The sequence below is a fragment of the Anser anser genome (assembly GCF_964211835.1).
Source record: "Anser anser genome assembly, chromosome: 16".
NCBI classification, from domain to species: domain Eukaryota; kingdom Metazoa; phylum Chordata; class Aves; order Anseriformes; family Anatidae; genus Anser; species Anser anser.
Window position 1 is genome coordinate 1,957,967 of NC_139737.1, and position 19,410 is coordinate 1,977,376.

General features: G+C 64.7%; 2 protein-coding genes across 4 annotated transcripts; one reads left to right on the forward strand and one right to left on the reverse strand.

The window, feature by feature from the left end:
- The first annotated feature begins 871 nt into the window (after nt 1-871).
- LOC310882622 (uncharacterized protein C20orf204) lies at nt 872-8,534 on the forward strand. Of its 3 annotated transcripts, none has more exons than XM_083801610.1 (5): nt 872-4,643; nt 5,208-5,342; nt 5,477-5,539; nt 5,648-5,800; nt 6,425-8,534. In XM_083801610.1, exons 1-5 carry the CDS (start codon nt 4,062-4,064, stop codon nt 6,557-6,559), a joined length of 1,068 nt encoding a protein of 355 aa, XP_083657736.1. In that variant the 5' UTR covers nt 872-4,061; the 3' UTR covers nt 6,560-8,534. The 3 variants fall into 3 exon arrangements, with proteins under 3 accessions (XP_083657736.1, XP_083657738.1, XP_083657737.1); XM_083801612.1 differs by having other exon boundaries at nt 874-1,976; XM_083801611.1 differs by having other exon boundaries at nt 880-4,643; nt 6,428-8,533.
- An 81-nt stretch (nt 8,535-8,615) lies between these two features.
- LOC310882639 (ammonium transporter Rh type B-like) lies at nt 8,616-18,840 on the reverse strand. Its single transcript, XM_083801643.1, has one exon. It carries the CDS (start codon nt 14,115-14,117, stop codon nt 12,738-12,740), a length of 1,380 nt encoding a protein of 459 aa, XP_083657769.1. The 5' UTR covers nt 14,118-18,840; the 3' UTR covers nt 8,616-12,737.
- Nucleotides 18,841-19,410: the final 570 nt, after the last annotated feature.

The window sequence follows — 19,410 nt, forward strand, 5'->3', positions numbered from 1 at the left end:
CCATCATTGGCATCTGCCCTGAATGTGGGCTGATGTGAAGGTGAAGCGGGGCGAGGCTGGGGAGTAGGATGGAGATGTCAGTCCCTTGTGAAAAGGAGAAAAAGGAGAGGGTGGGCGTGTGGGAAGGGAACGTGGCTAGGCCAGGGTTTCAAGACTGAGCCAAAAACTGCAGGAGAAAGAAATCAATAGTTTTCAGCGCGTTCAAGTCCTCGTGCCTCTCACGTGGCTTTTGCCTTCCTTCCATAACGTCATCTGTGGAAGTGCTGGGACGTGGGGCCTGGGTTTCACCTGTCTGAGAGGTGAAAATGGAATTGCAGGTTAGTTCCAGCTTCTGTGGCACTGAAGCACAGCGAAGTCCTTGGGAAAGCCGTGTGCGAGGTGGCATTTTAATTCCTCGGCCCTGTGGTGCCCTCCTCTTGGTGTCTGTGGAGGAGAGATGGGGAAGGTGATTGGAACCACAGTGGCGTGGCTCTTGCTGGAGAAACTCCTGAGCTGTGAAGTGCTTGGAGCATCTCCCTGAAGTTAAACACTTTGTGTGCTGGTCAGGATCAGTGCACTTTCCCTGCCCCTTTCAGGTGGCGGCATTGTATTTAAGGATCTCTTGGGCAGAGGGTACCCAAGTGCCCAGGAACAGAAAAGGCAAGGGAGGGACTTGCAGGGTTGATTCTTGTGGCTGGTGAGAGGAGAGGTGGCTTTCCTGGGATGGGCTGGAAGCCCTGGGCCAGGGGACCTGCACCTGCACTGCTGTGCAGCACCCAACTCCTTTTACCACCTGCTCCTTGCCTCTGCAGCCTTCCCTGTTCTGCGGCCTGGGGTTTTTAGAATTTCTTTTTCAAAAAAAAGAAAAAAAAAAAAAGAGGGATCATCCATCTTAGAGCCTTTTAGCGTTTGGAGATGGCTTTGTGTTTTCAAATGGATTATGGCACCTACGAAATTTAACTATATATAGAGCTCCGTAAAGAAGTTATATGGGTCCTGTCTTCAGCGGTATGCTCTTGTATATGCTGTGGTTCCCACGTTGCCTGATGGAACATTTGCCTGCTCAGATGCCTCCTGCTCGCACTTGCCAAGCTGAGAAAAGTCGGATTCTTCAGCTCTTTGTTTTATCTCACGCTAGCGGAGTCTCGCGTGTGAGGCTGTCTCTCAGCGCATCCTGCGTGAAAGCGGCGGCGAGTCAGGGCTTTGTTTTCCCCGCCTGGGCTTGTGTGCTAAGGGCGATGCGCCCCTAAACCTAAAACTCGGGGTAGGGGGGGGAGCAGGAGGATTTGGTTTGGCTGAGAGCAGGGGAACGCTGCATGCGGGTATTTGAGCGGTGTCCCGCCGCCTTCTCCAGGGACGGTCACTTCGGCCACCTGCGGTGTGCAGCCACAGGCGCTACCCAGGGCTAGCAGCAGCCTGTGGATTTAGAATGATGATCATTAAGGAAATGCTAATTATGCTGACGGTGGCCTCTGTTCCTGGGCTTCAGCGGATTCCCGCAGCGCTGCCCTGCTCCCGCGCGGGGCCGCGTCTCCCTCCCGGCCTCCGCGGGGCTGAGCCCACGCAGCGCTTTCTCTGCGAGCCCCGTTCGGGCCCTTCAAGGAAGAGGGAGCCTCTTGTACCCTGACCCTACAGGCACGGCTTCTCGGCACGAGCAGGACGCTTGGCTTGCCGCCGCCAGCTCCTCTCCGAGCCCGCAGCTCGCTCCTCTCCTTCCCCGGCTTCTGCGCTCGCCCAGCGGCTCCCGCTCGCAGCGGGGCTGGTTGGGGGCTCCGTCCTGCGGGGTCCCGGGCGATGCTGCGGGGAGACAGCGGGCAGCCGGGGCTGGGCCCAGCGGTGTCTCCCCCACCCCCCCCGCCTTATGGGGCCGGGCCCGTCCCCTCCCACCGCGGCCCCGCGCGTGGAGCCAAGTTCAAACCGCGAGCCCCAGCGCGGCGGCGGAGCGGGACGCAGCGGGGGGCCGGGCTGGGGGCCCCCAGTGCCTGCGCGGCTCCATGGTGAGTGTGCTGGGGCTGGGGGAGATGGACCCGGAGGCCCCCGCACCAGTGGGGTTGGCGTGGGGGAGCTGTCGGGATGGGGTAGGTTGGGTCTTGGGTTGGGATGGGGTTTGGGAAGGGTCGGGACGCGGTTGGTGTTGGTCTGCCCAGGACAGGGCTTGGAGCAGTGGGGCTAGGGAGCACGATGGGGCTCGGACCGGTCGGGGTGGGGGTGGTCTGGCCCCAAGGGGGGCTCAGAGCAGTCAGGATGGGACCAGGGTCAGGATAGGACCTGGATCTGGTGGGGATGGAGGTCAGAGCTGGTGGGGAAGGGGCTGGTCTGGCCGGGAGGGCGTGGAAGTGCTTGGGAGGGCTGGGCCGGGGCTTGGACGCGGGGACGGACGCGGGGACGGACGCGTCGCTGGTCCCAAAAGTGTCACTGGTCCTGAGGTGTAGGGTGGCCGCTCTCCTCCTGCCCGGTGCTGTGGTCTGTTGTGGACCCTGGGCTGTATCAGGGCCCCTTTGGAGAGGAGGGTGCAGGGGATAGGGACCGGGACCACCTGGCTGGGGGGGGCCTGGGGACCCCAGCGCCTGCGCCTTGCAGCTCGGGTGGCCGAGCCTAGCGCGGTGCCACCGGGAGCTGCTCTATCGCTAGAGGTGATTTCCCTTATCTCCTGGTATTTGTCGGAGGATTAGAGCCGGGGAAGGGATTAGCTTTCCTTGCCAGGTGCCTGACACCGTGCAGCCCCGCAGCCGTGCTCCCCGGCTCCTTTTTCCCTGCCAGCCGGAGGGGACGAGCCCGACCCCGGGGCAGCCAGCGCCGTGCCCAGCCCGACCCTCCTGCCGCGGGCACAGGGGCGAGGGGAGGTGGGATGACCCCAGACCGGCAGCACACCTCATTTCCCTCATCCTGGAACTTTCCCCCGTCCTGGAGGAGGGGAGCAGAGCACAGATTTGGGTTCGTGGGCTTCATCTCCCCCCCCATCCCTCTCCGGTCCCCCTGCTCTGTATGGGGGTGGTGGAAGCACCCGCGGCGCCCTCCTGGCTCCTGCCCTGTCCCCTCGCTGAGGTTTTCAGCTGCTGGCCACGCTTCCTCCCGTGCTAGGGGCTGAGATGCCGGTGCCATCGGCTGCCTGGAAATGCTGCAGATGGTGTGCTTGCTCCTGGAATTCGGTCCCAGTTGTTCAATAAGGCACTTCAGGGAAGTCGTTCCCGGCTTAGTGCTTGGAGTAAAACTGCGTGGCCTTGCCTTCCTGGCGGCACAGGCTTCCTGAGAGCAACCCTTAGACTTTGGTCGGGGTGTCCCTGGGGAAGCAGCCTTCTCCTTTGCGCCCCCGAGGAGTTGTGCTCCTGGTTCTTGTGCTGAATCATCTCCGGGCAAAATCTCTCGGCCAGCTTTGCAGCGCGGAGCGGCTCTTCCCCTGCCCTTCCCGGCTCCCAGGGATGGAGCCCAGCACCAGGATCCTGCGAGGTGTGCATCGGTTGTGAGCGCTGAAGGAGCCTGGTGGGATTTGTACCGATAGCGTGTGGAATTGCTGGTATCCTCGTGTGTGTGTGTCTGCTCCAGGGTGGTGCCCCTGGGTTCACAGCCTGGCATCGTGCTGGGTTTGCAGCAGGGCGCCGAGCTCCCCGTCCTGCTGAGCCGCGGGAGCAGGAGGGTGGGGACAGGTTTCCTCGCCCTTTGGAGCCAGGGACAGCCCTTTATCAAGCGGGGAGCAGACGCAGGCTTTGCAAACAAACCCCCAGGTTTCCACCACGGGGCAGGACGGGTGGCATCTGCCTGGGCTTGGGCTTCAGCGAGGGAAACGGCTGGTACTCCTGAGCCAAATCCAAGCCCAAGAACCAGACATTTGGGATGGCAGCAAACCCACCGAGGTGTGAGCTGCGCCTTGGGGCAGACAGCTCAGAGATCCAGAAAGGAGGAGGGTGGGGGGGGGAAAGCCCTGACCCGCAGATGAAATCCCCCCATGGCTGGAAGCCACCTGGTCGGCTGCAGGGAGCTGTGAGCTTGGGAGCCGCTGGCCCTTTCCTTCTTGTGCACGCTCTGCCTGAGCACAGCAGCTGTTTTTGAAAGGTGCTGAGCTGCTTTCTGCTTGCCCAGACCTGATGCTTGGAGCTGGGGGGGGGGGGGTGTGTGGAAAGGTGGAAGGAGTTGGACTTTCGTTGCGAACGGGAGCTGATAGAAACCCCCTGGTGCCAGCCTGGGGCCCGGTGCCGTGCCATCTCGCAGCGGCGTGCAGGGGAGGAGAAGCACGTGGGCTTCTTTCCCGGCAGCTGCGGCGTGCGTGGGGCTTCCCATCCTCTTCCCATCCTTACCCCGCTGCGGGGGGACTGCTCAAATATCCCCGGTCCCGGTCACCTGAGGCTGCGCTGGCTTCTCTCCAAAGCGCCTCAACTCGTCCCTCGGAGGGTCCGGGCGCCCCCGCCCAGTGCTGCCAAGCTTCTCCCCGCCGGGCTCAGATGTCAGCCTTTGGGTTTCCCCACTCCGCCGGGGCTGGCTCGGGGCTGCCGGGAAGCCTCGGGGCTGGGAGGCTGCGGGGATGTGCTGGCGAGAGCAGGCGGCTGCGCCGCTGCTGGCCGGGGCTCATAGCGGGGCACCCAAGGCAGGGACGAGACGGGGCCGTGTGGGGGCTTGGAGAAATGCCGAGCAGCCGTCCCGGGGCAGGACGGCCGCGTCCTTGCTCTGGGGTTTGTGGAATTGCAGGGGGCATCTTCCCAAGGGGGGGCTGAAGCTGTTTGCTCGGAGCTGCGCTAGGGCAGCAGGCAGCTGCACGCCTCCTGCTCCTCTCCAAAGGGCAGAGCGGGTCTCTGGCAGCTCCCTTCGATCTTTGGTGCTTGAGGGCCTGGATTTGGGGACCTGGGGAGAGCCCCCGGGGTCCCCAGTGGGGCAGCCGGGCATGAGGACAGACCCTACGGATGCACAGAGCTCCCCTGCCCCATCTCTGTGCCGAGCGCCTGGCTGCTGGCACCGGGGGGGGGGCTCAGCATCCTCCCAGGGCAGCGCTGCTCGGACTGGGCTGGAACTGGAACAGTCCCATGGGAGCTTTGCCCTGGAGGGGACAGCTCTGCCGGGGGGGGGGGGGGTTCCACCCCTGGGACACAGCTGCTGCCCCTTCTCCTGCATCCACAGGGGCAGCTCTGCCTGATGCCCGTGGCGAGGAGCTGAAAACAGAGCCCCGACCCCCCCTGCATCCCTCCCCGTGTCCCCCCCCCCCTCCCCCCCCAGCTGACGCTGAGCCCTTCCCTGCACAGATTCTCCCCAGGGCCCTTTCCTGCGCTGTGCTGCTGCTCCTGCTCGTCGCCGTGCTGGGCCGGGGCAAGAGGTGCAGCATCGCCAAAATCCTGCGGCAGTACCGCGCCGTCATCTTCCACGAGATCCAGAACCTGGTGAGCAGGGGCCGCCCGGTGCGCCCGGGGGTGCTGGCGAGCTGGATGCGGCCCCTTTTCAAGCCCTTTTAAAAGCGCTTTAGGGTGCCTGGCGCCCTCGTTGTTTTATTTCCCTCGTTATTTTATTTCTCCAGAAAAACCTGAGCGGCTCAGCGGAGAGGAGCAGCCGGGCAGGGCTGGCTTGCCGTTCGGACAAGGTGAGCACCCAGGGCTGGGGATTTGTGCGGGCTGAGCCCCCCGAGGAGCTGTCGAGCCCCCTCCCCGCCCGGGGCTGCTCTCCCCTCTTCCCCCCCCCCCCCCCCCAGGACCAGAAGATCCTGCTGGCCATCTACAACATCAGCATGTCCCTGCGGGACGTGGCGGGCGGCACCCTGCGTGGCCCCGAGGAGGTGGCGGTGTGGAAGGTGGCCAGGAACACCGAGTTCGTGCTCAGGGAGAACTGCAGGAAAATCGGCAAGGTGGGAGCCCTGCCCCTTCCCAGTCTCCCCAGTAGCTCCCAGTTCCCTGGCTGCACATGGGGAGTCACGACGAGAGCCGTTCTGCTCTCACGCCCAGCTGCTCGTGGGCAAGAACTGGGATTTCTCCCCAGGGCGCCAGCCTGGGTGTCCCCGGGGCTCCTCTGGGGAACTGCTGGGGAAACCCCAGCCTGGAGGCTCTCCTGCCCAAACAACTCGTTAACCAAACAACTCATTAACCAATTAATCAGCGGGGAAGCCCCGGGATGGCACAGTGCAGCTGGGGGCATCTCCCTGCCATTGTGGGGAAATCAGCTGGGGTTAACCCTTCCTGGATGCGGTCTGGGGACGCTGGAAAACCACCTGCCGTGCACGTGGATGTGCTAAGGGGTGTCCGGGGTGGGTGCTGCAGGCTGGGGGGGGTCCCTAGCTCCACCCTAGGGACCTGTGCCCATGGGGCACGTCCTCACTGTGGCTGTGGGTGGCCTGGGCAGCCTGCAGCTCCAAACCTCCCGTGCGTGGGGTTTGTGTCCTCTCCTGGGGCTCAGGGGCCTGGCGGTGGCCGCCGTCCCCGTATCTAACGGCTGCCTGGTGGGGATGTTTCTCGCCCCCTTGGCACCCCAACAGCAGAGCCCACCCCGTGCCCCGGCACAGCCCCGCCGCAGGAGGAAGCAGCTGAAGGAGATCGCGAGGAAGGCGCAGCGGCTGGCGACGTGCTGGGAGAAGCTCTACGCCCTGCACGTGCCCCAGCGGGGCTCCTAGGCCGCCTCGGGGACCTCCCCTCACCTCGTCCCCGTGGCCAGGGGGACCGCAGAGGCGCGCGCTCTGGTTTCGCGACTGACGGCGCCTTGTTTCGGGACCTGGGGGAAATTCAACCCCGAAGCCGGCTGAGGGGGTACCAGGGGGTGCCCGAATTTAATTCGTCCTCTTGTTCCAAGCGGTGCCCCAGGGACTGGCCCCGCTGCACGGGGTGGGTGCTGTAGGGTGGCTGCAGCAGCCAGCTGGGCAACCCCAGGCTGGGGGGAAGAAGAAGGGGAAGCACAGAAAAAAAGAGGAGAGAGAAACGTGGATTTCTGTGATGCTCCTGACCCTGCATCACCTGCTGCTTTTTTGGGGGACAATGGTTGCTTTGCTGGACCCGAAGAGGACAAACCGGGCCACGGGGCTGAGGCTTCTGCTGGCACTGGACTTCTACGCACCCGCAGGTGGCTGAGGGTGCCCAGGGTGCCTGCAGGGTGCCAGCGTGAGCCGCTGCCCTGGCACAACGCAGACAAACACTGAACCCCCCCCCCCCGGCATGGTCAGAGCCTCGGTGCAGCTCTGGCTGCTTGGAGCCAGAGGTTTGGCCTCCGAGCTGAGCCCCAGGGCTGGGGGGAACCCAGCACCACCGGCGTTGAGCCCAGCCCCAAGGGCCCCGCTTCCAAACCGTGGGAAGCCAGAAATAAATCCTCTCCTTCCCTCGCAGCCCCCCCCCCTGCCCCGGCTGCTTTCTCTGGTGCCTTGCCTCGTGTTTGTGTGTGGGGGGGTCACGGTGCTCCTGGGGGACCCCTCGGGGCCCCATCCTGCCCCCCCTTTGGCTCGGTGGGGGTGCTCGGGGGCGGTGCTGTGCGCCCTGCCTCAGTTTCCCCATCCCCGCTCCCGGCTGCGGCGCGGACACGAGGTGGCAGCAGCGGGCTGCGGGTCGCGGCCCCACAACCATCCCCCGGCCCCAAAACGCTTCGGGTCCCCCCCATTTGGGTCCCCCCCCCGGTGTCCCCCCCGGGGCTGCGGGTGGCCCGGCCGGGGGGGGGCCCCTCCGTGCGCACGGCAGGGGATGGGGGCGCTTTGCTGGGGGCTTCGCGGGGGGCTGCAAGCGGTTCTGTGCCACGGGGGGAGGCAGGGAAGGGAAAACTGGGGAGAGAAGGGGGGGGTCTGGGGGCTGTGCCCCCTGCCCTGCCTCTGGGATTGGAGCGGAGCCGGGGGGCTGCGTTGCTGGGGGGGCGGGAGAGGGGTCCCCCCCGGCACGCCGCTGGCCCTGGTTTAACGGGAAAGGAGCGGGATTTTGCTCTGGGGGCGCGAATCGGGCCTTGCTTTAGTGGGGGTCAGGCCGGGTGTTGGGCAGGATCCGGCCCTGGGAGGTGCTGTCCCAGCCTGGCATGAGACAGGGTGACGCCAGCCCTGCTTTTCTCCACCGCAGCGCCGGTGCCACGCTCCTCCCCGGCCCGGTGCTGGCCTGGGCCCCTTCCTCCCAGCCCCATCCTCCTCCTCGGGTGGTCCCCGGGGTGCTCGGGGAAGGGACTCACGCAGAGCCCCCCAGCTCGCTGCGCCCAAGCGCTGCCTTGTTTCGCCCGTGCCCTTTCTGCTGCCTCCCTGGGCGAGTTTTGCGTTGGGATTTTCTTTTTTATTTTTCCCCTCTTATCCCCCCCCCCTCCTTGTTTTCCTAAACAAAAGATCAAATGCGGACAGTGGTTTTAATCAGGTTAAAGAGAGGAAAGAGAATAAATAACGATAATAATTTAAAAAAAAAAAAACACAACCCAACCACCCCCACGTGTAACAACACCCCGCCAAACCTCCCAAAATAACCCTGCGCCCCCTGCTCCGCGCGGGTGCCCACCAGCATGACTCACAGACCCCCTGAACGAGCGATTTTCCTGGTTTTTTTCTTTCTTTTCTTTTTTTTTTTTTTTTCGGATGATGGGTTGCAGCCGGGGCTGGGACCGCTTTTTTTTTTCCCCGAGGATGGGGTTGGGGGGTCCCGCCGGGGGCGTTGCTGCCGCCCCGGCCGTGCCGTGCCGCGGGAACGCGGCACGGCACGGCCGGGGCGACAGCAACGCCCGTGCCCCGTTGCAAACAGGACCACGTCTTGGGTGATTCACTGCCATTTCTGCCTCAAGACTGGAGCAAAGGGACCCCTCCCCGATCTGTCAGCACGTTCCCAGATAAAACGGAGCCGTAACCGGCCCCTTTCCTAGCAGCGAGGAGCTGGTGCTGGAAATCACCCCCGGGGTACCCGGACCCAGCTGCAGGGGATGGGTGCGGCTGCTCCGGCTGCTTCTGCAGGTTGGGGAAGGGGGGTTTGTGCCCGCTGCTGGTGGTTTTGCATCGTTTTCCTGGCTTGGGGTGGTGGCAGGAGGTGAGCAGCGGTGCCTCCGGCCGTGGCAGCACGTGCAGGGGGTGTTTGGGGTGTTTGCGAGCTTGCCGCGCTCGCCGGCGGCGGGGGGAGAGGGAGCCCGGTGCGGCGGCAGGAATGAGTGCATGGAAAGGAAGGAAAGAGTGAAGGAAGAGGCTAAAGGGAGGGAGGGGAAAAGCGAGGTCGAAGCTTCGGTGGAATCACAGCAAAACAGCCGGAAAAAGGAAACGGGCCTGAAAAGTCAAATAAAAATAGCAGCGAGGCAAACCCAAGTGTGCAGCACATGGGAGTGAGCGCATTTCCTTCGAGGGCAGCACCACACGCTCCCGGCTGCTCCGGGGGGGCTGCTCTGATGTGGCTCCAGCAGCCGCCACCGAGCTGCCTCCCTCCTTCCCTCCCTCCCTCCTTCCCTCCCGGCCTCCCTCCGGCCTCCGCGGCCGCCCCGCGCGGTGCCAGGCGCTGGGCATCCTGTCGGCACCGCGCCAGCCCCCGCCTCGCTCGGGGCAGGCGGGCGCATGGCGAGAGCCCGGCGCACATCCCCACAGCCTCCCCCCAGATCTGGGATGCAAGAAAAGGGTGCACAGCCCTTTGCTTGCACCCCAATTTTGGGGGGGGGGGGGGAGCTGCGCCCCGTGCCGTGAGGATGCACGCGTGGGTTTTGCCGCGTCCTCGCACGCGCGTGCCACGCTCCCGCCCGCCGTGCCGCAGGTGTGTGCGTGCCCGGGGCCGCCGGCTGTGATCGCCTTGCCAGATGCGTCCGACCGCCCCACAAACAGCGCGGCCGCGGCTTCCTCCCTTCGCCTCTTGTTTTGCAATCACCGCCCGGTGAATCGGGGTCAGGGCGCGGGGCCGCGGGGCCGGGGTGCTCCTTGATCCCGGAGCAGCGCGCTGCGGCCCGGACCTGGCCGTGGGCTGAGCTGGGAGAGGGGAAAAAAAAAACAACAACCAAAAAACAGCATCACCCAGGATGGGGGGAAAAAAAAACAGCATCACCCAGGACACAGCATCACCCAGGATGGTGGCTGTTGTGCTCCTGCAGAGCTGATGGGGGGGGCGCTTTTCACCCCTGCCCCTTCGCAGTGCCACGTCCCACCAAAATGTGGCTGTCCCTGGGATGGAGCAGAGCCATCCTCGTCCTAGCACCAGCAGCGGCCTCGCTGGCCATCAGGAAAGCCGTGCCCTGTTTTGGTCCTTGTCTGCACCACGGCCCAGGCTGGGGCTCCGGGGGCCGAGGCTGGGGGGTGCCGGCCCCTCGCGGCCCCCGAGCGTGGGCACAGAGCGAGCGCTGGGGGCACTGGCACACGCAGCCTGTGTCTGACTAAGAAGAACAGCGTTTTGTTCTCTCCCATCTCCCTGCAGCATCGTAAAGCTGTTGAAAGCCCAGATTTACGGTGTGATAAACGCTAGGGGCTCTGGTTAATATTTTACTGCTCCATCCTTTGGAGAGCGGCTGTTTTGGAGGAGCAGGGAGAGCTGGGCTCGGGGCGGCACACCCAGCGGCATCTCTGCCCGGCTCCAGCTGGAGGGCGGCCGGTCCCGGGGGAAGGGGACAGCCGGGATTGGGGCCGCACGGAGCCGTGCCACGGCCCAGGTGGGTCCCGGCTCCCCCGGCCGTGGGATGCCAAGATCCTGAGCCCAGGTCCCGCGTGGAGGCTGTGGGCTGGAGGCGCGGGACATCGGTGGGACATGCGGTGCTGTGACGAGCAGCACGGTGAGCCCTCGGGGGAGCAACACAGTGCTGGAAACACTGACAAACAACACCGGGGTCCCGCAGCGGGGAAGGGCAGCCCCCCCCCCACCCCCCAACCCCAGCTTCCCAGCCTCTTGCTGGTTTCGGAGGCATCTGCCGACCAGATTGTGCCACTGCGTGCCCGTGCGAGGACGTGCCACCAAGCAGCGGGGTGTGCCCAGGCCCAGCTCCGGATGCTCCCCTCCCCGCGCCCCCCCAGCCCGTGGCCCCACTGCCAGCTCCCCGGCACGCTGCTGCAGCCCCACGGGTGCTGGGGCCGTGCTGGTGGAGCAGCACCCGCGGTGCTGAGCTGCTCTGCAGGAGGCTGAATCCTCGCAGGGAAGGGCTGGGCGACGCTGGGAAGCAACTCAGGGCTGGGGGGCTTCCCGGGGGGAGCCTTGGCGAGGGGGCTGGGTGGCCCAAAGCATGCAAAACCCCGAGTACGGAGAGGAGAGGGGTGGCTCCGCACCACCGTGCCGTTGTCTGTGTGATGGGCTAGGGGTCTGCAGGCTCTGGGCCGTGTGTGTGCGCACACATCGCCGTGTGCCTGCACGATTCCTCCCCGTGGCAGCTCCCCGAGGGTTCCTGCACCCTCCTCCCTGCCCCGCCGGAGCCGGAGCCACGCGGCGCAGCCGGCAGGCCCCGGCACGGGGGGAAGAGAGCAGCAACGGGATGCCGGGCTCAGTGGGAGCCCCGGCTCGCCCTGAAACAAGCGGCAGCCCACCCGGGCCCCGGTGGCACCGCGGCTCCGTGGGACGGCGCTGGCTCCGGCGGCCCTCGACGCCCAGCGGGAGCCGGATGGCGGCGAGGGGCCGGGCTGCCCCCAGCTCCCCTCCGTGCCCCCGCCACGCACACCTCCGTGGGGCCGGCGATGCCGGTGGGATGCCGGTGGGATGCCGTGGCTGGGCTCGGGGCCTCGCTGCCTCCCGCCGCCCCCCGGCCCCGCTGCTCGGCCCGCGGCACCCTCCGCCGGGGACCATTGTTCTGCCGCGCCGGGCTGCGGGGCAGGATTCCTTTGTCAGAGCTGAACAATATTTTATTCTAACAATTAACCAAACACGCCCGGGCTCCCGAGCCTGTTTGTGATTATTGGAGGACGAATTCCCCAGCCTCGATCTTGGTGTCGGCTCCGCCTGGGGCCGCGCCAGGCAGAGGGGATCCAGCACCGCCGAGCCCTGCTCCGCGCGGCTCCGTGCGCAGGGCTGCCGTGCCCAGAGCCCCCGTCCCTGCAGAGGGTGGCGGGGGGCTTTTTGCTGCCCTCGCCCCCCACAAGCATCGCCAGCGTTGTCTGCATGGCAGCAGGATCGGACGAGGCGCGGAGCAGGGGCACGGTGACTCACGGAGCTGGGGGGGCTCTGAATCACGGCGCTTTCCGGGCAGGATGCGGCCCCGCGCTCGCGGCTTGCTGCTTGTGAGCGATGGGCTGCTGGCTTTGTCCTCGGTGGGGTGGCAGTGGCTTGCTCCCTGCCATGTGGGATGGGGCTGCTGCTTTTCCTCGGGGTCCCCCGGCTCCCCTGGCCCCCTCGCTGCCTTCCTGCTCTCCCAGGCCTGGTTTTGGGGCAGGAAAAGGGTGTCATGGGGTGCGGGTGCTCTGTGCGTCCTGGCTCTCTGAGCCCCTCTCCTTGCTCAGGCCTCATTGCTGTTGTGGTGAAAAAGGGAGGTATCTGCTGCAATTCGCCTAGGGAGACCTGGCAGAGGTTCAATTGTCCAGTGCGGCACAAGTGATAAAATCCCTTTAAAATCCCTTGCTTGTGGTCATTTCCTCTTCACCCCACTGCTGTTCCCAGCCCTGGGCTTGCAGCCGGGGCAGCCGGCGAGGCAGGAGTGACGCGGTGGAGACGTTGGGCATAGCAGGGGGATGTTTGCTATCCCGGGCCGGCACGCAGGGGAGATCCATCCCGGGAGATAAACCCCAAGCAGGCCGTTTCCATGTCTGTGGAGATGGATGGTCAGTTCCTGGGGCTGGCCAGGGGGAGAGGAAGGGACCTGCAGCCTCGGGGTGGGAGGATGTTGAAGGGACACACACTGCGGCACTGCCTCGACGCTGGGCGTTTGGCACGAGAGGACACCGGGCGCTGGAAACATCCCGAACCAGGTGCCTACACCCGCTCCTTCAGGGCCACCTCCTCGGTGGTGTCCCCCATCCCCGGGCTCTCAGCCTGCCCCTGGATCCTGAAATTCAGCGAGTCCTCGAAGCAGAGCGGCTCGGGCGGCGGGGCCAGGCAGGGCAGGCGCAGCACGGCGCCGGCGAGCATCCCGCTGAGCAGCGAGCCTCCGAGGGCCACAGCCAGCCCTGCCACTTGCCACAGCGCCTGCCTGCCACCACCGCAGCCCCCCTGGTCCTCCGCCACCCCGCTGCCGTCGACCTGGGAGAGCTGGCACCTATTGGTGTCCTTGGAGACCACCAGGACGGCCACGGCGCTGGCCGCCGCGCCGAGGATGCCCGGCAAGCCGTGGAGGTTGTGGATGCCGCAGTGGTCGTGCAGAGCCAGCCTCCTCGCCAGGAGCGGGGTGAGGAATCGGAAGCCGAGCAGGCAGACGAGCGAGGAGAGGCTGCCCAGGGCCAGGGAGGCCGCCGGTGTGATGGGCACGTCGGCCAGCGCGCCGATGGCCACCCCGCCGGCCAGGCTGCCGTTCTGCAGGTGGCCCGGGCTGAGCTTGCCGCCGCTCTCCAGCAGGCTGGAGGCCACCATGGTGGTGACGGCACTGGCGCTGAGGGCCAGGAGGGTGTTCAGGATGGCCCGGCGCTGGGCATCGCCCGGCCGGCACGGGGCGGCTACGAAGCTGGGCCAGAAAACCCAGAGGGTGAGCGTCCCCACCAGGGCCAGGAGGTCGGATCGGGGCGTCGGGGTCTCCTTGGGATGCGCCGGCCGCCTCTGCGTCCCAAACAGAGCCTTGGACACGCCGAGGCCGAAATAGCAGGCGAAGACGTGGATGGTGATGGTGCCTCCTACGTCGCGGACACCCAGCTGGGTGACGATGAGCCACTCGCTCGCAAGGTAGACGGGGACCTCACAGAAAGCCACGGCGAGGAGCTGGCAGGGGCTCGTCCTGCCCAGGACAGCCCCGACCGAGATGAGCACGGTGACGGCGGCGAACTCGGCGGCGAGGACATTGTGGAGGCCCAGGCGGAGCTCGCCGTGGCGGTAGCGGTGGCGCAAGCCCTGCAGCAGCAGCGCCCACTGCGTGGAGAAGTTGAGCAGGAGGAAGTTGTGGGCGAGGGCGCTGAGCCCGTAGCGGGGCAGGAAGGCCAGCAGGAGCCCCAGCCCCACCGCCAGCATCACCTGGATGTCCTGGAAGAGGGGGAAGATGCTGGGGAGCTGCTCGGCAGCCCGGGTGCCATCCTCTGCCTCTGTGGCCACGGCCGAGGGCTCGTCGTAGGTGACGAAGAGGGCGAAGAAGAGCAGCAGGGCGCCCTGGAAGAGCCCCAGGGAGAGGGGCAGGAGGCGGCGGGCGCTGGCGGGGGGTGGCGTGGCCATCCTCGGATGTGGCAGGAGGGGACGGTGACCATGGTGCCACGGTGCAGGGGATGGCACAGGAGGGGACAGTGACCACGGGGCAGGGGACGGCAGCCCGGCCGCACCAGGAGCGCTCGCAGGGTGAGCCGTGCTCTGCTGCTACCTCGGGGATTTTATGGCCACGGTTAATTTTTAACTGAGGATGAGGGTTGATGTCCCAGAAGAGGAGACTTTTATCCCCCCATCCCCTCCTTCAAAGCAATGCTCAGACATTGCCCGTGTGCTCTTGTTTGGCCACCATAAAAAGTGGGCGCCAGGCTTTTAGGATTTTGAAAAGAGGGAGAAAAAGAGGAAAAGCCTGCTGGGGGGTGGCGGAGGAGCCCGCGGGGCCGGCAGCAATGCCGGGGATGAGGGGGGCACCGCGGCGTGCGCCCACTTCCCCCCCCTCCGCAGCCCCTGCTCCCACAGCGGGACCGCTCCAAACCCCACAGCCGCGGCTCGGAGCTGTGCTGAGCCCCGGGGCCGAGGCCGGGGAGGGTCCCACGGGTGCTCGGTGCCACAGCAGGGGTGGGGGCCCGCGCGGGCGCACTGCAGGAGGCGGTTGAGCTCTGCCAAGGCTCCCGCGCTGCCTCTGGCCGGCCGGGGACGGCTCCCGGCCCATCGCAACCCAAGGCAGCACCATGCGTGGCTTGGGGATGATGTGCGCTTTGCTCGGCAACTGCCCGGCCTCCGCAAAGCCCCATAAAGCTCCGAAATCAGGCCGAAAAGATCATTTTCTCACAGGTTTGTGTTGGCTTGAATGGCTGGAAATTCATTAACAATTAGCGCGCGAGAAAAACAAAGCCCAGAGCAGCCAAGCAGCTACCCCGAAGTTTCTGGGTTGCTGTTTAATGTGACATTTTGCCAGTGAATGTCTGGAAAAAAAATATGAGAACCACAAGAACAAAAGGCAGAAGGGTTGGTAAATATTTGTTCCAGAGAGAAGATATTTTTGTGCTGTCCCTGATCTCAACACCCCTGCCGCGGGCGCTGGCTCCACGCCGCTCTTCGTCATTGTTACTGGAGGATGAGGCAGGCGAGGGCGCAAAATGGGAAACAATTGTTGAATAATCTGCGCGAGGCTCCTTTGCCAAACCCTCCCCTGCCATTTTTCAACAGAAAGATGCTGGAAATCAGGGCAACGTATAGGAGGAGGAGGTGCTTTGAAGGAAGCGCCGCTGGGCCTTGCGATGGGGTTGCATCGTGCCGAGCCGCCTCTCTCCGCGGGAGAGGGGCAAAGAAAAACCCCGAAGGTTTTGTGGGGTGGGACCCGGGGATGCTTCATCAAGCAGAGGCCCCCATGCTTGGTCCCTGCCATGTGGCCAGAGCAGGCGAATGCCACCACGGGGACCCTAGGGACACATGGGGCTGAGGTCCCCGTTGGGCTTGCTCCGGTGTCCCCAAGTGCCGGTGGGGGATGCGGTGGGGCCGGGGAGCGCGGCACGATGCTCTCGCCTGCCTCCCCCCAGCAAACGTGGGCTGAGCTCTCACCCCCAGCCTCATCCTGCGCTGGTGGGGCACGGGGGATGCCTCATCCTCCCCCACCCCCTGCCGATGCAAAAAGGGGAAAGAAAGGCAATTTCAGCCCTGCTGACCCCATTGCATTACACACCGGGCGTGTGCCATACCCATCGCATGCCACGTCAGCCCTCCAGTGGGATTTTCAATGGGATGGCTCGACACGGTGAAAAGCTCGTTAGCTCGTCGTGTTTAAGATAAATCCCGATCCCTGGCTGGAGCTGCTGGCCGTGGTGGCACGGTGACCTTGGCTCGCTGCCGCCGGCTGCCCTTGGCCGGGAACCGTGGGGTTTGGTTTGGGGTTTCCAGTGGAAGCACCATGGTTCAGGGCTTTTTTAGGGTGGGGCTGAATAAAACGCTGATAGGAAAAGCTGCACAGAAGGAAAGCAGGGTTTGAACAGGTATTTCAAAAGCGGAGAGTTTTAAAGGTTTCGGAATGACAACAAAGAGCCTTCTGTGAGGGGCGTGCTGCGGGAAGAACACATCTCCAGAGCATCTTAGCGCTGCCAAAGCACCACGGTGTGTGGAGGAGATGTGGGGAGGTTCGAGAGGAAAAGCCCTTCTGGGTCCGGCTGGTGCCCGTGGCAAGGTGCGGAGGCACGGGGTTGGCACGGGCGGCCGTGCCGGGTCCGTAAACACCGTGTGGGTGCACCCGGGGAACCTGGCACGGGGGTCAGGCTGCCGGGCTCTGTGCCCGGAGCTGGCTGGGGAGGTGACAGCTCCTTATCTCCTTCTGTGGCTGATAGGGAACTGCAGGCTCAGCGGGACGGAGCTGGCAGGTGCTGGAGCCGGTGCCCGCCCCGGGGCTGGTGGGTCAGGGTGCTGTGCCCTTGGGTGCGTGCCCTTTTCCACCTGGAAATCTTGCCCCGGCGGCGTCTGGGGATTTGGGATGTGCATGTGGGTTCCTGGAGGTGCAAAAACCAAGGGCAGCCACCAGCAAGCTCCTTTGCCAAGCTGTTTGGTACCCCGACACCTCCATCAGTAGAGGAGCCACCCCATTTAGCCTCCCCCCTTCCAAAAGCAGACGAGGGCGAAGAGCAGCGCTGCCCAGCTGCCCCCCCCGCCCCAGGCCAAGGACCCCACCGCAGACAGCGAGGGACCCCGGCAGGGCGCAGGTTAAAGAATAACCTTTATGGCCCCCATAAAGGAAGGTCGAAGTTCCAGGAGGTCAGTGGGGAAGGCGAAAGTCCCCCCTGCCCCACGGCACCCCCAGCCCCGCGGAGCAAGGGCGGCCAATGATTAACTCGGGGGAGCCGGGTGCGCCCGCGGGGCGCCGCGGTCCCCGCGGCGGGGAAAGTCCGGTCCCTCCAGGAACCCTCCGCGGGCACCGGGGAGTTTTTCTTCGGCACCGAAGGAGCAGGGCCTGGGGACGGAGGAAGCATCTGGAGAGGGCCGGGGCGGCGGGGAGGGGACCATTGAATTCCACCCCCCACGTCCCCCTTTCACTGTGTGGGCAGTTGTTTTATGGCAGGAGGGCCGGGGAACCATTTTAGCATGATCCACGCTGAGACTGCTCGAGGAGTTCCCTGCTGAGGGCTGGATACAAAGAAAAGCTGAATTAACTGCGGGTCATATAAGGCAACAGGATCTGACAGATCCGAGCCAATATATGCTGGCAACAGCCAGTCCATGGCACTGTGAGAAAACACTCCTGCAAATTTAACAAATCCCTATGGTCTAGAAAGTCATGTACAAGAAATTACTAATGAAGGGATCTAGTCATATCTGGATTTCCAGACGTTGGTCATGCTCCCACCGCATTTTGCAGGCCATATAAGTACATGGATCTGAATCCAGGGCGCTGGAGACCAGGAGGATTGTTCCGATCGTCTTGTCTGACCCTCCTGCGTCACACGCGGCAGCGCGTCCTGCGCCCGAGCCCAGCGCTGCCGGCGGGGCTCAGCCGGGAGGGGATGCTCAGCCCAGCCGTGCCGGGCGGTGGCGGCCGGATCCTGCAGCTGCGCCGGGCTCGGGCTGCCTGGAGGAGCCTCAGGGGTTGGGAACCTCGATGGCATCGGGGGGCTGGGATCGGGTCCCCCTCCTGCCCCCGTGGTGACGCTCTGGCACCAGGGGATGCGTGCCGGGGACCCCTCTGCTTGCGCAGGAGGGAGTGGGGGCTCCGGCTTCATCTCCGTGGGGCTGCCAGAGGATTCCCAGCTGAGGCACAGCACGGAGGGGAAGGGCTGCTGGTCCCCCCCCCCCCAAGTTTTCCACACTCTCCTTGGTGTCAGCCCTCTCCCCACGGGCACCCCAAAAGCCCCATTTCCCGAGGAGCTCTGCCGTCCAGCTCCCCGCTCCCTCCCCATCCAGCTCCGAGCCCCCGTAGCTCCTCCACGAACACACGCCTGTTTTCTAACCCATCCCTTTTTCTTTTTTTTTTTATTTTTTCTTTTTTATTTTTTTTCCCCCCTCGATTCCATCCTGGCGATGCCGGCGGCGGCGGCCGCGAGCCGTTAAAAGCGACCGGATGGTTCTGACCCACGGAGCCGGGCGCTCGCGGTGTGGATGCCGGAGCCGGGCAGGTGGCCAGTCCCGTCGTGTCCCCCCCCCCCCCCACCGAACCCCTCGCGAGCGGGGGCTCTGCCCGGGGACAAAAAGGAATAGACGTCACACCCGCATCACGCGGCCCGAGTGGCCTTCTCCATCTTGTTAGCACATTGTGTAACACAACATGTGGAGGCGCTGGGACCGCACACACATGAGCTCCCCAACAGCCCGACGAGGGGGGAAAAAAAAAAAAAAAGAAAAAAAAAAAAGAGAGAGAGAAAGAAGAAAAAAAAAAAAAAGGAAGCAATTTAAGCTTTGAATCTTTCTCTTTAAAATGTTCTCATGGCTTCATTAGAATTTGCAGCCACAGAGGCTTTGAAGACCCTGGTATAAGGAGTGAAACATCTGGAAAAATTAGGATTAATGAAAACATAATTCCCAAGACTAAAGGAAAGATTAATCCTGCGTTACCACTTGTGTGTTCCACAGCTTTTCCCCAGCTCGTAACGCTGAACTTATTAAATCGCCTTGAGCTGAGTTTTCCTTTTTCTCTCTCCCTCCCCTATTGAGCCGAATGGAAGCGACTGATGCCAAATGTAACGATAACCAACTGTGCCGAGCAGCGCGTGTGCGAGCGCGCCGCCCGCCCCGCTCCGCTCCCAGGTGGGCGCCCGTGGCCGGCCGGGGCTGGTGGCTGGGGGTCCCGGGGGGGGTCCGAGCCGAGGGGCCGGGGGGCTCGGAGCGGGGCGATGGGCGCTGCGCCCAGCTGGGCTGCACCTGCTCCGCTCCCCGCAGGATCGGGGCGGTCTGCTGGTGAGACGGGGAGGGGGATGCTGGCGGGTTAAAGGCTGAATTTGGGAACGAACCACCCTGTTTGGAAAGGCTCGGCTCTCCCCCGAGGTGCTGGGGGGCATTTCTGTGGGCTTGGCTGCAGGAGGGCACTGCCATGCCGTGCCGTGCCGTGCCGTGCCGTGCCATGCCGTGTAACGCCGTGCCATGCCGTGCCCGCGCTGGCACCGCTCTCTGCTGCAGCAGTGGCCGCGTTTTGTCGCCGCTGGGGTGAGGCTTTGAGCTCGGCGTTGAGCAATGCGAGCCCCGTGCCAGCTCGCTCCGCGGGCGCTGCTCCTCCGCGCGGGGCTCCTGCAAGCGCGGCCACACCGTGGGGGCCCGGCCGCAGCAGGGATGGGGCACGCTGCAGTGCTGCGGATTGTCAGGGGCTCAGCCCCACCATGCCAGACCCTGCTCGAGCCCCAGCAAAGCCCTTGGAAGG

Excerpts from the sequence above, each read along its gene's own strand:
- LOC310882622 (XM_083801610.1), top strand. The coding sequence starts at position 4,062 with ATGCTTGGAGCTGGGGGGGGGGGGGTGTGTGGAAAGGTGGAAGGAGTT. Across the intron at positions 4,644-5,207 it reads GGCCGCGTCCTTGCTCTGGG|ATTCTCCCCAGGGCCCTTTC; the intron begins GTTTGTGGAATT and ends TTCCCTGCACAG. Across the intron at positions 5,540-5,647 it reads TGGCTTGCCGTTCGGACAAG|GACCAGAAGATCCTGCTGGC; the intron begins GTGAGCACCCAG and ends CCCCCCCCCCAG.
- LOC310882639 (XM_083801643.1), bottom strand. The coding sequence starts at position 14,117 with ATGGCCACGCCACCCCCCGCCAGCGCCCGCCGCCTCCTGCCCCTCTCC.